This window comes from Tachysurus vachellii, chromosome 23, assembly GCF_030014155.1.
Source record: "Tachysurus vachellii isolate PV-2020 chromosome 23, HZAU_Pvac_v1, whole genome shotgun sequence".
Taxonomy (NCBI): domain Eukaryota; kingdom Metazoa; phylum Chordata; class Actinopteri; order Siluriformes; family Bagridae; genus Tachysurus; species Tachysurus vachellii.
In genome coordinates this window covers 4,114,349-4,130,195 of record NC_083482.1, presented here as the reverse complement: position 1 = coordinate 4,130,195, position 15,847 = coordinate 4,114,349, and the positions used below count along the sequence as shown (strand labels likewise).

General features: G+C 40.8%; 1 protein-coding gene across 3 annotated transcripts in view; it reads left to right on the top strand.

The window, feature by feature from the left end:
* The window catches only part of cdkl5 (cyclin dependent kinase like 5), a 42,825-nt gene that overhangs the window by 22,350 nt on the left and 4,628 nt on the right, over window positions 1–15,847 (top strand). For 2 of the 3 annotated variants that reach the window (XM_060859452.1, XM_060859453.1), the window contains exons 8-18: window positions 628–718; window positions 2,997–3,186; window positions 3,558–3,638; window positions 4,311–4,477; window positions 4,748–5,840; window positions 9,634–9,732; window positions 11,828–11,933; window positions 12,065–12,188; window positions 12,382–12,487; window positions 14,422–14,538; window positions 15,580–15,789. In XM_060859452.1, coding sequence (XP_060715435.1) covers window positions 628–718; window positions 2,997–3,186; window positions 3,558–3,638; window positions 4,311–4,477; window positions 4,748–5,840; window positions 9,634–9,732; window positions 11,828–11,933; window positions 12,065–12,188; window positions 12,382–12,487; window positions 14,422–14,538; window positions 15,580–15,789 — 2,384 coding nt within the window. The remainder of the gene's footprint in view (window positions 1–627; window positions 719–2,996; window positions 3,187–3,557; window positions 3,639–4,310; window positions 4,478–4,747; window positions 5,841–9,633; window positions 9,733–11,827; window positions 11,934–12,064; window positions 12,189–12,381; window positions 12,488–14,421; window positions 14,539–15,579; window positions 15,790–15,847) is intronic. The other variant, XM_060859454.1, reaches the window with a different exon arrangement.

Genomic DNA, 15,847 nt, shown 5'->3' with positions numbered 1-15,847 from the left:
CGTGATCTCGTGGGAGGTTCGTTGTGGGTTTGCAGGTGATCGATGAAAACAGAAGTCACAATAAGTTGCATTTTAATAACAAACTCTATGGCCAAAGCGTTTGTGGGCACCAAACCATCATACGTGTTATAAGAAGGACCCCGTGGACCAAGTGTCAGCTGAGGATAAGTGGTACAGTAGATGGATGGATGGTGTTATTATTATTATTATTATTATTATTATTATTATTGCTGTTAGAAAATTGTAAATACATGATCCTCATTAATATGTTAAGTATTATACTAATAATTTCACAATTAGTCAGTTCCCAGTTTCCCAGTTCACAGTCCTGTGTAGAAACACAACAATACAAACATCAGGTGTTAGTCATTAAGAGACACTTAAGACACACCATGTTCGGAGTGTAGACGTTTTACCATCTGGAGTACGTGGTGTCATGTTAGTGAAGCAAACAGCATGTGATACATCAGGTCATATGACTGAATTTCCCAAACAGCTGATTTTTAAACAGTATGTTCTTAATAATAAGGATGAACGGATTAAATTATGATGAACAGTTGATCTGTGTGTCATTTTCCTTGACTTCCTCCCTCTTTCTCACCATCTCTTTTGGTTCCCTCTTTCTAGGCTTTGCCCGGAATCTTTCAGAAGGCAGCGACGCCAACTACACAGAGTACGTGGCCACCAGGTGGTACAGATCTCCTGAACTTCTTCTCGGGTGAGTGTCATGCAGTATTTTTCCTCTGATTTGTTTCCACAGCTCACAACAAAGTACAACTCTCCATTCCCTGATACCTTTAAAGGTAGGGTCTCCGTTGTTTGAGAAATGCTTTAGAAAACTGAGTCGGGCCGACAAACAAAACAAAAATCAAAACAAACCTATAGCCAATGAGCAGAAAGGGGCGTGTCTTGTCAATATGGGCAGAGAGAGTGTTCAGTGCGCATGTGTGACATTAGCAGAAAGCGGTTTTAACATTGACATGGAGGATAAAAACAAAGAAAGAAAGCAAAGAAAGGCTTCCGATAAGGCAAGAAGTAGGACCGTGTTAATATAGGATCAGCTTTCCAGCGCTGGAGAGAACTGAAGGAGCAGGAAGTTGGTCACATATTCACAGATTGGAGTTTCCCGAGTCAATAACTTCTGAGCTAAATGCTATTACTAGAAATTACTTTACTTAAGATGCCGAGGTTGCTTTTTTCCTTCTCGATAGGTGAGTAACGTTGGTTTTGCTTTGTTACACAGAACTAATATATGCCGTCCTTTACATGATTATGCTTGTGTGTCATTTTTGCTTGTTTGTTTATCTGCAATCGTCTTGTTCTTCCCTTCAGCTAGGAAAAAGATGCATTTCTTTCCATTAGTTGCCTGGGTTACGTATGTATGTGTGGGCGGAGCTATCAATACACGGGTGGGACCCATTTGGGTTAGGGGCGTGTTTGTTTTGGTGATTTTATATGGCAACATTGGCTTTCAAAAAACGGAGATCCTACCTTTAAGGTCGATAGACCTTAAGCTGCGTACCCAATGATGCACTACAGACTATGCAATAAAAGTCTAGTGGACGAATTTTTGAAGGGTTATATCGTCTCAAATGAAACACTCCTACGAAATGTACGCAAAACTAAATGCACAAGTGTCGGTCATCATGAAAATGTTTTCTTATCCAGCGTCAGCGCTTGGTAGCCCCTCTTCCACCTATGTAAGCAAAACTGTAAGTGTTGGATTTAAAGCATCCAACTTTCCATACCTGGAGTGCAATTCTTTCTCTTAAGTGGAATTTTTAGTGTAAACACCCAACTCACACTATTTAGCTACACAATGAAGTAACGGATGAGAACGAATGAATGAACATGTAGAACATGAAACAAATGGATAGGCTTTGGTTTTTGCGGAAACAAAACCCATGGATCATTCTGGAAGCTGAGATGTTTTTTCTTGGTGCTTATTGCTGTTTAGACTGATATTTCTGTGTGCCACCAGAGGAGGTAGCAGAGAAGGAGAGAGGGAATGCCACAATCATTTTTTTCCCAAAAGTCTCGCCATTTAAATTCCGCCTACTCAAATGTTCTCACCCTCCCTCTCTTCGCATCTCTGAGCAGAGCTGTGTCTTTCAGCCTGATGTCTCAACTCTTTTCTCTCTCTCGCTCTCTCTCTTTCTTTCACTTTTGCTCCATAATTTCCTCATCCGTAGTCCCTCCCCCGTCATTTTGGCTCTTTCATGGTTGCAATTTACATTGACGACATGGCAAAAAAGTATTCATTTTCAAATATATTAATAATAAGCTTTAGTCCATCAGTAAACATGACTGTCGCAGCATTCATTGTTCTTCATGTGTCTTCCATACGCCCGCGATACGATAATCTGACAATTTAATACCTCTGCTAGTGCCTTAAAGCCCCAGCAGACCTGATTCAGCTCATTAAGCACCTGATAATTAGCTGATTATTTATTTAGGCAGGTGTTTAACAGCATATAAATCACAGAACGCACAAGCGTGCAGACTCCAGGACTGTAACGGAGAAGCTGTGGCATAGAGAATCATACTAATTCAGAAGGATCTCAGCTTGACATGAGGATTTCTCGATAATACAAAATGTTCTTGAGTAAGCAGTAGTAGTGGACTTGATTTTGTACTAAAGAAAGTAAAAAATATCAGGCAAATTCAGTTTCTTTTACATTTTAATTTTGATCATTTTGCTCATTTCAATCGTGTAACTCTCGAAAGAAGCATTATCTGCCAATAGAAATATTAGCATTAGCATCTGCTTTTACACAAGATCCTTTCACTTGATTTTACAACTACACATTTTTTTTGTGACCTGTAGACATTTGTAAATCAGTGACACTGGAGACGCCTTCCATAAATGTCAGAAAAACATCTTCTTAGCAAACATCTCAAACATTTATGTTATTTAATCTATTTATTATTAGCTGTACAAGTTCACCTAGTAGAATTAGTTCTTTACTAACAGTCTGTATTGCTGTGTTTCTCAGAGCTCCATATGGAAAGGCTGTGGATATGTGGTCAGTGGGATGTATCCTGGGCGAACTGAGTGACGGACAGCCTTTATTTCCGGGAGAAAGTGAGATCGATCAGCTCTTTACCATCCAGAAAGTGCTGGGTCCTCTGCCTCCTGAGCAGATGAAGCTGTTCTACAGCAACCCTCGCTTTGCTGGACTCAGGGTAACAAATAGACTTCTCTTCTCTTCTCTTCTCTTCTCTTCTCTTCTCTTCTCTTCTCTTCTCTTCTCGTCTCTTCTCTTCTCTTCTCGTTTCTTTTCTTCTCTTCTCTTCTCTTCTTTTCTCTTCTCTTCTCTTCTCTTCTCTTCTCTTCTCTTCTCTTCTCTTCTCCTGAAAAACTGTACCTAGCCCAGCTGTGAATCAAAGATGAGAAATTGGCTTCTGCTTGCACTTCAGAATTGCTGTAGTACTTGTCAGTTGCTGTCCATTCCTGTTTCCATCTTTTTCAATCTTGCGAATGAGGAAATGAATAAAACAAACCTGTTCTTTCGCTCTCTCTTTTCTCCTCTTCATGTCTTTGTATCAAATGACAGTTCCCTACAGTCAGTCATCCACAGACCCTGGAAAGGAGATACTTAGGCATCATTAATGGACTCATGTTGGATCTCATGAAGGTAAGGCTTACACAATTTATTTAGTAAATTTAGTTCATACATTTTGGGAAGATCTTTACCAAGCAACTGTTCTTACTTTATATATATTTCAAGATATATATATATATATATATAGATATATATATCTGATGGGGGCACGGTGGCTTAGTGGTTAGCACGTTCGCCTCACACCTCCAGGGTCGGGGTTCGATTCCCGACTCCACCTTGTGTGTGTGGAGTTTGCATGTTCTCCCCGTGCCTCTGGGGTTTCCTCCGGGTACTCCGGTTTCCTCCCCCGGTCCAAAGACATGCATGGTAGGTTGATTGGCATCTCTGAAAAATTGTCCCTAGTGCCAGTAGGGGGTGGGCTACACAAATGCAGTGGGATTCAACATAGTAACTCATTATGCTAAATGATTTATAAGGCCTGATCAAACTTTTTAGTTGACTTAGAAATTGAACAAGCCACAAGCCATCTTTCTGTGAAATGCCATAGAAAATGGTTTGGCAGTTGCGATAACACCTGTGCACTAATTCCACAGCTTCCAACCACACAGTTATAAATAGGTTTTCATAATCACTACATAATTATACAAATTTGTACCATTTATAACTTGCTGGTTTTTTCTTTTAGCCAGATTGTAGTGCTTGGCTGTTTTTCTTTGCTGTTCTAAATATAATTCTGACTCCTAGAACCTGCTGCTGTTGAACCCGTCGGAGCGCTTTCTGACTGAGCAGTGTTTGAACCACCTCGTGTTCCAGGCACTGCGAGTGCTCGAGCGACCCGCGCCACCGTCTCCCACGCCGCCTCGCTCCTCCAAGAGGAAACCGTACCACGGGGACAACACCATTCCCAGCCGGTCAGCTAGCTCCACACTGTGACACACATTACCAAGTATTTCTTTTGTACTATTCTACACTGTCCAAGTGAGATTGTCCACTGAAGGTAAGCTGAACCTGCAGTTTGGGCTTTACTTTATGAGATGAGGCAATGAGAACAAGTTAATGAAAGTCAGGGAATTATGAAGACGTGATTATGTATGATATGCAAATATCTACACATGTATACTAATCTTATTCATCAAGTGTTGATCTTTTGTAATCATTTTACTCTATTTGTCTTTCTACAGTAGTAAGAGCTCTAGTCATCGTCGCACCAACGGTAAAGACTGCTCGTCGCTGCCACGCCATGAAGACTTGCGCAGGAGCACTGAAGGCTTCTTGAATGGTGGTGGAGGGCCCATGGGAGCCAGCTTGAGTCCTACACTGCATCCCAAGAGCTACCAGAGCCAGACACTGAGCCGATCGATCTCTTGCAGCAAAGATTTGGCCAACAACAATCTGCCACATCTTTTGAGCCCCAAGGATGTCAAGGGCAAAACCGAGTTTGACTTCACTCTGGGACCCAAGACGACTGGTGGGATGGATGTTTCCACTGGCAAGTACCTAAAATCATCCAAACAAAATCGCCAGCCATCATCCTCTTTTATGGAGGGCAAAACGAGCACTCTGCAGTCTAGCGACAAGCATGGACGTCATGGCTACATGGAGAGCTCGCATGGCTCTATGCCCTCGTCCTCGTCCTCCAAGAGCACTTCATCTTACCTTGGCCTGTCCAAAAGCCATGGCACTCTGAGTGACGCAAAGTCTGTTGGAAACCTGACTGAGCCCCGCCTTCACCTAGAGGAGACCGTTCCCAGTTCAAGCTCTAATTCTCGGTACTTCCCAACTAGCTGTTTGGACTTGAACGCCGCCCCCACCAGCCCACGAACAGAGCGGCACTCCAGCTCAGATCACCAGGGTCATAGCCCAGCAGGGCGCACCAACCCTCGCATGGAGGGTGGTACCCTGGACTCGCACCACTCCTCAGGCCGAAAAAAATTACCTGAGGAAGCCAAAGTTCCGGATGGTCTGGATCCATCCATGGTGGCTGGAGCCGCAGGCGTGCACAGTCACACGCTTTCTGCTCCCCACGAAGCCTTCCCCTACGGCCTGGGCTATACCAGCCCCTTTTCATCTCAGCAGCGCCCCCACAGGCACTCTATGTATGTGCGACGTGAGCGCCACAGGACCCACGGTCAGGAGGCTGGGCTGGCAGTGAACCAGGGTGCGCCAACACGTGCCAGCAGCCTACAGTTACTTTCCCCTCAGCTTCCTCATCGCACATTACCGCGCCATCCAAATGGCTCATCAAGAGAAGAGCTCAGCAAGGACATCAGCAGGGTCAGACTCTCTGTTTGTCTGCATTGATGTTTGTCTATCTCTCTGTCCACGACTAAAAATTGGTTTTATTTGATAATATAATTATCAGAAAACTTGTTTTGGAAGATGGAATGCATGCTAAACTTTATTATCTGTATCTGGCGTTTGCTTAAAAAAAGGTCTCTCAGATTAGAGATGCCTGTGTATGCAGATGCATACATGGACGTTTGTTTCTTGCTAAGCGTTAGAGTGTCACTTAGTCACAGTCCTACTCATATCTCTGTTATAGATGACTAACCGCAGTGTCATTTTCCTATTCAAGCTAGGATAATGAGCCAAGGCAATACTGTGCCCTCTAACTGAAAATGATATTGTACTGTTAACCCAGTAAATGTCTTACAACATCATGTCAGATTTATAATAGGAGCGTAGTTACAATACTGCTGGGTTTACAAAACATGAGACCTCTGACCCCAATGACAATGGGTTCTTTAGGTAAAATATCCTGGATTTTGTTTGTTTAAAAGAAATATTGTTATTACAGACTACCAGTAAATCATTACACACCATTTCATGTGCTAATGATAATAAAGGATGAAAAATGTTATTGTTTCTCATTTGAGAGACATCATACAGCAACTGCAAGAGGATTAGAGCCATATAAAGCTTAAGACAACATGTCAAGCTATGTTAATGTACACCAGTTCGTTACCAAAAATGAAGAGTTTAAACAAGTTAAAAAAATGCTGTAATTTGTTGTAATTTGGTGGAACCCAAATTCTGCCTGGAACCCAAAAAATGCTTATTCTCCTCTGAGAAAGATAAAAAAAGAAATGCTAACCTTATGTGATGCTGAGACACTAGCACATACTTTCAAAATGCTAGATTGTAAAATGTTGCCAGCGGTCCTGCTGTGTCTTTAATGAAGCATCAGCCTGTTCAGATTGCAGCAGCATGCACCCTGAACAGATAAAGAAAGTTAGAGCACATTACAGCAAGATATAGAGGCAAGCTATTAAGTTTTGCTTTGACCAGAGGGCTACAGTTGGGGCTCAGTTGTCTGTTTGATTTGTCTATCAGGGTTCAAACGTTTATCCTAACAAATGTCTGTTTGGGTTCCTTTATTAGAAATTAGTCTACAGTTTACCATTTCTGTCAGGACAAAGGAAGAAAGTTTTGAGATTATTACTCTCACATAATAGTTACAAAGGAACTTTTGAATTTGGCCATTCCTCTTGGCAAATCATCTTTAATTTTCCATGGACTCCAAAGTCAGGAGATTATTGACAAAACGTTATAAATAATGATGATAAGGAAGTGATTATTTCATATACTGGGTTGTACAGTAACAACCAGGTGCCTATTATTCCTAGAATACCCCCTCAAATTTAACACCTGTATGTGGCAGTGTCCTGACTAAGGTAACACTTCACATTGACACATCTGACATTTGCTATTTTTTAGTTTTATGTGGGGAAAAACATCTCTATTACTCTGGGAACTGTTTAGAGTCTAACCCCAACCTTATGACATACTAAATCCAGGTCTAACCCTAATCCTCTAACCCTATATCTGCGTATACAGTATGGTGGCATTGACAATAAAGAACCTTGAACTTATAACCCTGAGACTATCCTTAAACACCAACCCTGTAAGTATAATCCTAAGCCTAACCACACCATTAACCTTAGGTGAGTCAGAAAAGTTACCAGAAAAAACCCTGAATTTTCTGCTGGCTTTGTCATTTTATCATTTGTTACCCTGTGTGTGTGTGTGTGTGAGATTGTGTAACTTCACAATATAATTAATGTATTTCAATTTACACAATGGCTATGAGGGTATAAATATTAAGTACAAATCAAGTATAAATATTAAAATTTACGTAGAATGAGCGATGTAAGGTTCATGATCTACAGTCATGTGAAAAAATGAGGACTGCCTATGAAATCCTGTTTTTTTAACGTCAAGTCAAGACAAGAAGCTTTTATTGTCGTTTCAACCATATATAGCTGATGCAGTGCACAGTGAAATAAGACAACATTTCTCCAGGATTACTGGAGAAGGTTGCTAGGTGCTACATAGAACAAAGACAGAGCTGAGGACTTATTTAAGTTAGTCCTGGCCACATAAAGTGCATCTGTGCAACCTGGTGCAAACAGTGCAGGACAAAAGACAATGCAAACAAAAAATACAAGACAATACACAAAAGACAATACACAAAAGCAGCACCGTCCAGTGTAAATACTGTGTTCTATATTGCATGTGCATAACATATTCGGACATATGGATATTTAATATCAATTTTAACAACACTGAGAGATTCAAGTAATATAACTAAACAATTAAAATTGGAGGAAAAACATTTTAACACTTTCTGTAAAATGTAATTTAAAAAAAAAGCAATTTCTGCTGAGGAAGAAATTAGGACATTCCCACATTTATTCCCACTCAAAATGGCTAAAATCACACACAGGTGTATTACGTCAGGTACACATGATTAGAACATTGTTACTCAGCATTTTGAAGGAGGCTTGCCCTATTTAAACCTCAGACATTTAGGTTGGTGTGCGCCTGACTGTTGAAGTATGAGTGAACACCATGGTGAGCTTGAAAGAGCCTTCAGAAAGAAGATTGTAGCAGCTTAAAAGTTTGTAAGGGACTTAAAAAGATCTCAAAAGAATATGAAATCAGCCATTCCACTGAAATCAGTCTGCAAAATAGTCTACAAGTGGAGGACATTCAAAACAACTGCCTATCTGCCCGGGTTTGGCCATGCAAGCAAGATTTCATCACAGGACCTACAGCAGGCTCTTTCTACTGTTGCTGTGAAAGTGCATGCCTCTACAATCCGAAAAAGACTATACAAGTTTAGCTTAGCTTGGCTTAGCTTAGCTTGTATAGTTAGGTGTGCAAGCAAGAAACCTTTGCCCTTTGTTTGGCGTAATCCAAATGCAAAATTCCAGGAAAAGAACCTCATACCAACTGTTGATTCCAAATCAGACTCCCAATCAGTAATACACACTTTGTATTATAGATCATCATACAAATGCTTATTCTGTCATTCCTAGGACCAAATTTGTGTGGCCAGTCCAGCTACAAGCATGTATTGTGGACATGTACTAAAACTGGTGTACCACGATGAAACCCACACAAACAAATGAATATCTTGCAAAACTACATTCAGACAGTAATTGGAGCTTATGATCAAACCCTGGACCCTGGAGCTGTGAAGCAGCAACACTGCTCCACCATGCTGCTACCGAATCAAATTATGTTTTGATTAGTACCTAATACAGGGTTTGCGATTCCTAAGCTTGTAATAGAGCCATTTCTGTTCTGAAACATTTATAGTTGCTTTTATGATATTTTTTAAGTGCAGTGCCTACATTGTCAGGTGTTGGTGTATTGCTTTTCTAAAGCAACTCGTTTTGAATCGTTGCTTTTGGCGAAATTTTTGTGCAACTCAAGTAGTCCATAAACCACATCATCTTGAGCTTAGTCATGAATTGATGAATGAGCCAACTAAGAAAAACCTGAGTAGAAAATTGTAAAACAACCTCTTGTCCTCTGAAATGGGTGACTTTGACTAAGGCTTTGATTGTATTTGGTTTTAAATCATACATAATTGTGGTATATGTACTGTATAAGAACCTTTCAGGTAGACAATAAACATTTTGACCTCTTAGTCACTGTTTCTAGTTTATAAAATAAAAATAAAAGAATAAAGAATAAAAAATTAAAGCCTGCCAATAACTATATAACAACGCACTGCACAGAATGAATGCCTTACTGTTTATTGTGTTTGTTTTAACAGAATGATCAGTCTCCAAAGGAGAAGCCTCACTCTCATGGCCCAATTAAAGACTCGACAAGGGACAACACTTCTTACCACTCACAACGTGCCAAAAATGAGGTCTGAGTCTTAAGATGATTAAGCTGCATATCAAGTCTAGATTGCTATTTTTAATTTATTTATAGAATTTATTTATCAATTTTAAGTAATTACCAGATGCCCTAATACAGGAGTGCTTTGTAGTCATGAGTGTTAGGTGAAGAGTTTGGTCTTTAGTGCTGTAGATGTTTGGACAGCCAGGTGGAGTTAATTCTACCACCTGGGTGCCAGGACACAAAAGACACTTGGTACATGCTTTCCTGGTGGATCCAGTAGAGCTATGATAGATGAAGAGCAGGGTGTTATGAGTATGTTAAGGTAAGGGGGCAGAGTAAGTATTGGGTGTCTTGTGTGTGCTTATGTATACCCTAGTTCCTTCTCCATGACCAGACAATTCCTTTCATGATAATGTGCCTCAGAGTATGCCAGAGTATGGCAGTATGTTAAGGTGTCTGAGCAGTGGTCTTTGTGGGGGCAGTGGTCTTTGTCGGGGCAGTGGTGGCTCAACTGGTTAAGGCTCTGGGTTGTTGATTGGAGGATCAGGGTTCAAGGCCCAGCACAGCCAAGCTGCCACTGCTGGGCCCTTGAAAAAGGCCCTCAACCCTCCCTGCTCCAGGGGCGCTGTATCATAGCTGCCCCTGCACTCTGACCCCAACCTCCTCAGTTGGGGTATGTGAAGAAAAGAATTCCATTGTGCTTTAATGTATATGTGGTGATAATAAAGGCTTCTATGCCCCGTAAGTGGGTGCAGGTGTTTTGGGCTTTGTTGGAACTTTAATAAGCTGATGAGCTGAGAATGTAGCAATATGGTGGTGGAGAGAACTTGGAAGGACCTACATGACCAGGTCACTTTAGTGACGTGAGGTGAGAAGGATAGTTGGTTGCCTAAGACTACCCTCTGTTTCTCTGCATGACACTTGGACAGATCTGAGAGTTGTCCAGAGAGATCACAAGATCTTGACATGGGAATGCCGCTCCAGGTCTGTACACCAGTTCAGTCTTGCTAGGATTCAGTTTTAGCTGATGAGCTGCCTTGCATGATGAGATGTCTGCCAGACATGCTGAGATCTGAGGGAGGAAATAAGAGAATGAGTCATCATCATTGGTGTCATCCATGAGGAAAACCCATGTGAGGATATGACCCCACTAAGAGACCATGGTCAGCTGGTGAACAGAACAGAACCCTGCACCTGGAGGTCTAGTGGCACACAGTGTAGGGTACAGGTTTATCTGTGCTATACCTATTCCTTATTTTATTTTGCTTTGACCAACAGAGAAAAATATTCTTTCCTTGCAGCTTCTTCAAGTCTTCTCCTCAAGTAAATACTGTATTAGAACGTCAGGTGCCTGACTTGATGTACAGTAGGAGCACCATATAGCGTACTTTAAATGGAAGCATGTTGCCAGTGCTCTGCCATAGGTACAACATTATTCTCAATCGATTGCATAGGCTGTGCAGCTTCTTCAGATGACACAGTGCATTATGTACCCCAGGATAGAGTATTTATTTAGACATATTCTAATGTAGGGCAATGTAGGACTTTGCAAATGTACACCCAGGTAATAAATAGATGCAACAGTTGAATGACAGTGATGAAGTCACCAAAATCTGACAGCCAGACCACAACCTTAACTCAGTGTCAAAAATATTCATTTTCAGGAACTACCTTTGCAGTGCATAGAACATTTTCAAGTTGTGTTCCACCAGATATCAGGGGTCTCGTTCCTTGACCAAGTGATGAAAAATCTTTCTGGTGGAATCTTACTGTTGCTGGTGGAAGCACAGTTTTGCACCAAAATGGAGTGAACGGGACTACTATGAACTAGTTTTATAAATGATTTGATGCTTTTTTTTTCTTTGCCCAGATTCCAAATTCTGTGACATGTTTGTGGTTCCTAACAGTTGTGCCACTTGCCTGTCCTTCAGTCAATTATATCTGCCAGGAATCACCTGCTTTCTGGATTGGCTGTACTCCACTATGTCAACAGAGATGGTTTCAAATCACTCCAAGGCAGTGAATATGATATACAGCAAGGCTAGGTGTGTAGGAAGCATGAGAAAAAGTAGTTTGGAGCAAATTTATTTATGCTGCATTCTGTTCTTCCTTTGCTCAAGGTTGGGATGTACCATGATCCACATATGGAAGATGGAACCTCATCCAAGGAGAACCGATTGATCTATAGTGATTCTATGCCACGTCGAGTGGGCAGCTTTTACCGAGGTATTCACAAATGTGGAATAAGAATAAATGAAGATTTCCTTTTTTTTTACTTTCTATATCATATTAGTGGCTAGATGAACCAACCGCTTACTACGTATTGGGTGTCTCGTGTGTGCTTATGTATACCCTAGTTCCTTCTCCACGACCCGACAATTCCTTTCATGATAATGTGCCTCAGAGCAGAGTTCCACCTGTATCGGCAGACAGTGCTGCCATGGCTAACCACTCCAAACGGCAGACAAACTTTGACCCCTGGTGAGTCCTCACTGTTAGCATGCCTGTAGAAAGCAGATACGAGTTTCACCGCTCAATGTAGAACATACCTTTTTTTATTTTTTTCACAATTGAGGATTATTTTCAGAATGAATTTTAGAAGGACATTGTCAATAATGATGTTTTGAATGTCTGGAAGTATCTCACACTATATTTCTTTTGATTTTGATTTTAGGAATAACTCAGAGGCGATGGTTCTGAACCCACCAGAGATTCCAAAACAGAAGGAGAAACAGGGTTTTTTTAGAGCAATAAAGAAGAAAAAGAAGAAGTCACAACCAGTGAGCCTCATACTTTTCAGTTATTTACCACGACTGGATTCAGTCTGATAATAGACGAAAAAACCATTTAAATTATGCAGTGGTCTTGTGTAATTTAAATGGGGATCGTAGCATAAAATTAAACATGTATAACTGAAAGAGAACATTATCCAGGATGGACAAATGACAAATCAGTAGCTAGCTAGTAAAAGCTCTAGTTTGCGGCACATATCACAAGTAAATATCTTTTTGAACCAGCATCTTTATTTTCTCTCGAAATGTTGAACTATGTGGTTGCATTGTGTCCATGCTAGCAGGACAATTATGTGATGGCTTTGTGCTACACATTTTGATTCACACTGATAAACACTGATTAGTCTGACTGGAATATATAGTTCTACTACCAACCATCCATCATGTTTCCCAGCTAGGGAAAGTGGTGGCTAAGGCGGTTAAATCTGTGGGTTATTTATTGGAGGATTGGGGTTCAAGCACGGCCAAGTTCCCAGCACTGCCAAGCTGCCACATTTGGACCCTTGAGCAAGGCCCTTAGCCTTCACTGCTCCAGGGGCACTACATCATGGCTGACCCTGCACCCTGGCACAAACCTCCAAAGCTGGGATATGCAAAAAAAAAAAAAAAAAAAAAAAAAAAGATTTTCACTCAATTCCAGTCAATGTGGGATTTGGAGGCACACTCTCTAGTTGCAACTTCAAGGTCCATCACAACAGCATGAAGCACATTAGTTTAGCTTCCATACCAAAGGAACAAAGTAGGATTTCTTTTCTTTTCTTTTCGTTAGCTGTTGACAATATAAGTAAAAAGCTAATTAGATACAAGATCTGCATGTCCAGTACAACTGACTACTGATTTGTCCATCTCTATGCCATCCAAGAAAAATCATGATGTCGTAACAACTCTAAAATCTGAATGGGAACAACTTAACCTATCACCTAATGCTAATGTTCTACCACTTTCAGTATTATTGCAGAAATCTGGAAATCAGAAACTTCATTTAACAGCTGCAAAGAGGCTTGCTTTGTGTCTTTTATGTGTGTGCTGTCTCTCTGGGTCGCTTAGTGTGTCTTTGTCTCTTAGCCAGCAGTATATGTGTGTGTGTTTGTAAGAAATCTATACTAAATGAATAGTCCATGTTTGTTTTTGTCCAATAGCTTTCTAAACTATTCTTCTCTTTTTCATTGCTTTTGCAGTTTTTCTCTTCCAATTTACACAAAGTGAATGAAATCAGTGATAAATGGCTTGATAATGCATATGCACATGCAACAAAATGGAGTCCCATTAGTTAGTTAATCTAGCACAAGCTACACCAATCTCGCTTCAGCGAAAACACCATTTAAAATCATTTATAGGATCAAGGCTAATACTAGCCTTATTAGCTCCATTATGTGATGCTAATTCTCGCCTGTGATATTCTAGTAGCCATGTTAGAAAGCAACATTATCTAAAGCTAATGCTAGCATTTGAGATACTATTAGCCTTATTAGAAAGCTACAGTATATTATGTAAAGCTAATGCTAACCTATGATATTCTGTTTTTTGTTAGACTGGCTTGGTTTTTATATCAGTTTAATTTGAACTTATTTAATGGGGAGAAAAAATCTTTTGAACTATTAAAGGAAATAAACAAAATTCTGGTTTAATTCACTATGATCGCTTAATCCTCTAATAGGGCTCAAATCCCTCAAGCTTAAATCCAGATAAGGACATAATGTGAAATAATGTTTATAGCATTACCCCCAATAGCCCCTTGACCGACCCACCCCCACCCCACTAACACCACCACCCTCAGACTGTCATAAACAGACCCAAGCAGAGTGTCTGTGATGGAAATCTGCCTCTCATCGAAAAAACATGCTCTGTGTGAAAACTCTAAGCCATGGGTCTGTATGTTCATCTCATCTGCCGCTGGCCTTTTTCTGCGTCTTATATTCCAGACGGAGGGCTGCGAGGGAAGGAACCCGAGCATCAAGAAAAGCCTTTTCCCCCTCTTTAACTCAAAGAATAGCTTAAAGCATAACTCCTCTGTGCTTCCTGTCCTTGCTCAGCCCATGGTACAGCACTCATGGAACCGTCCCACTCCACATTGTTTGCCATGTTGACATCACACCAGAGTCTCCACTGCATGCGGTTTAAATGTAGCCATCACTTCTTTTGGTTTTTAGCTAATCAGTAGTGTTTGTTCAATGTGACACCATGAGCATTGGGTCCAGATTCATGTTATCATTAACAGCTCTCATCACCGGCTCTAAGAGTGAATCTTTAGCATTTAGAAATCTCATGGATCTATATACATTCACAAGTACTTATTAAACCTTTTATCAATAAGCATGCGGTCTAATTTTATGCATCTGGTCCCGACTGTTTCTACATGTGAAACATCATTGCCATTCCTGCTAGTCTAGCAGCACAAGCATGTCATTAGATGCATGGAACTTCAGCAGTGCCTGCTTTCAGTGGATGTACAGCTACATTTACAATTCTCCAGAAGCAGGACATAGCAGGAGAATGGAACACGATGTGTCCCCAACACCATTAAAACAAAAACACAAACATATTTGAACTAGTTAGTAGAGACAGGGGCTGGGTGTGTCCTAATAGTCCATCTAATTACACACTGTGTTAGAGCATATTAACATGCACTCACTGAGCACTTTATTAGGAACAGCTGTAACCAAACTGTACATTTATATCTTTGTCTAATCAGCTAATCATGTAGCAGCAGCACAAATATCATGCAGGTACAAATCAAGAGCTTGAGTTTTGCCTTCATTTAGCTGTCTTTACAACCTTGGTCAGCAGAAAAGCATCTCTTGTAGAGATGGATTGAACTAGAACAGCAGAAGACCACATCGATCCCAATGTGGCCTTTTGCTGTTCTGAATTCTAATTTTATATATATATATATATATATATATATATATATATATATATATAACAAAAGTCAGATTACAATGAGATTTGATGCACACTCCCAGCCCGCTGGCCTCATGCACGTTATTTGTGTTTTTTTTGGTTTCCCTTTCCTTGCTCGATTGTCGCTGTGGTTTTGGTTCTTTTTTTGCACACTTTTTTTTTATCTGCACGGTTGCCAGGTTGCAGCTGAAGGCCAACAGGACCAGCTGGTGCTCCAAAGACCAGTCAAGTCTTCGTCCCACCACAGCAGCCGTCACCGGAACCGGGACAGAGAACGGGACAGAGACAGGGACCGGGATAGGGATAGGAACCGAGAGCGAGGTCATGAGCGAGAAAGAGACAGAGACAACACCTGGCCTGTAGAGAAACATACAAATGTGCAACCTCAGGCAAGAAACTGATGGCTTTTTTTTTTTTTTTTTTGTAACTCCATATATTTTTAACTTA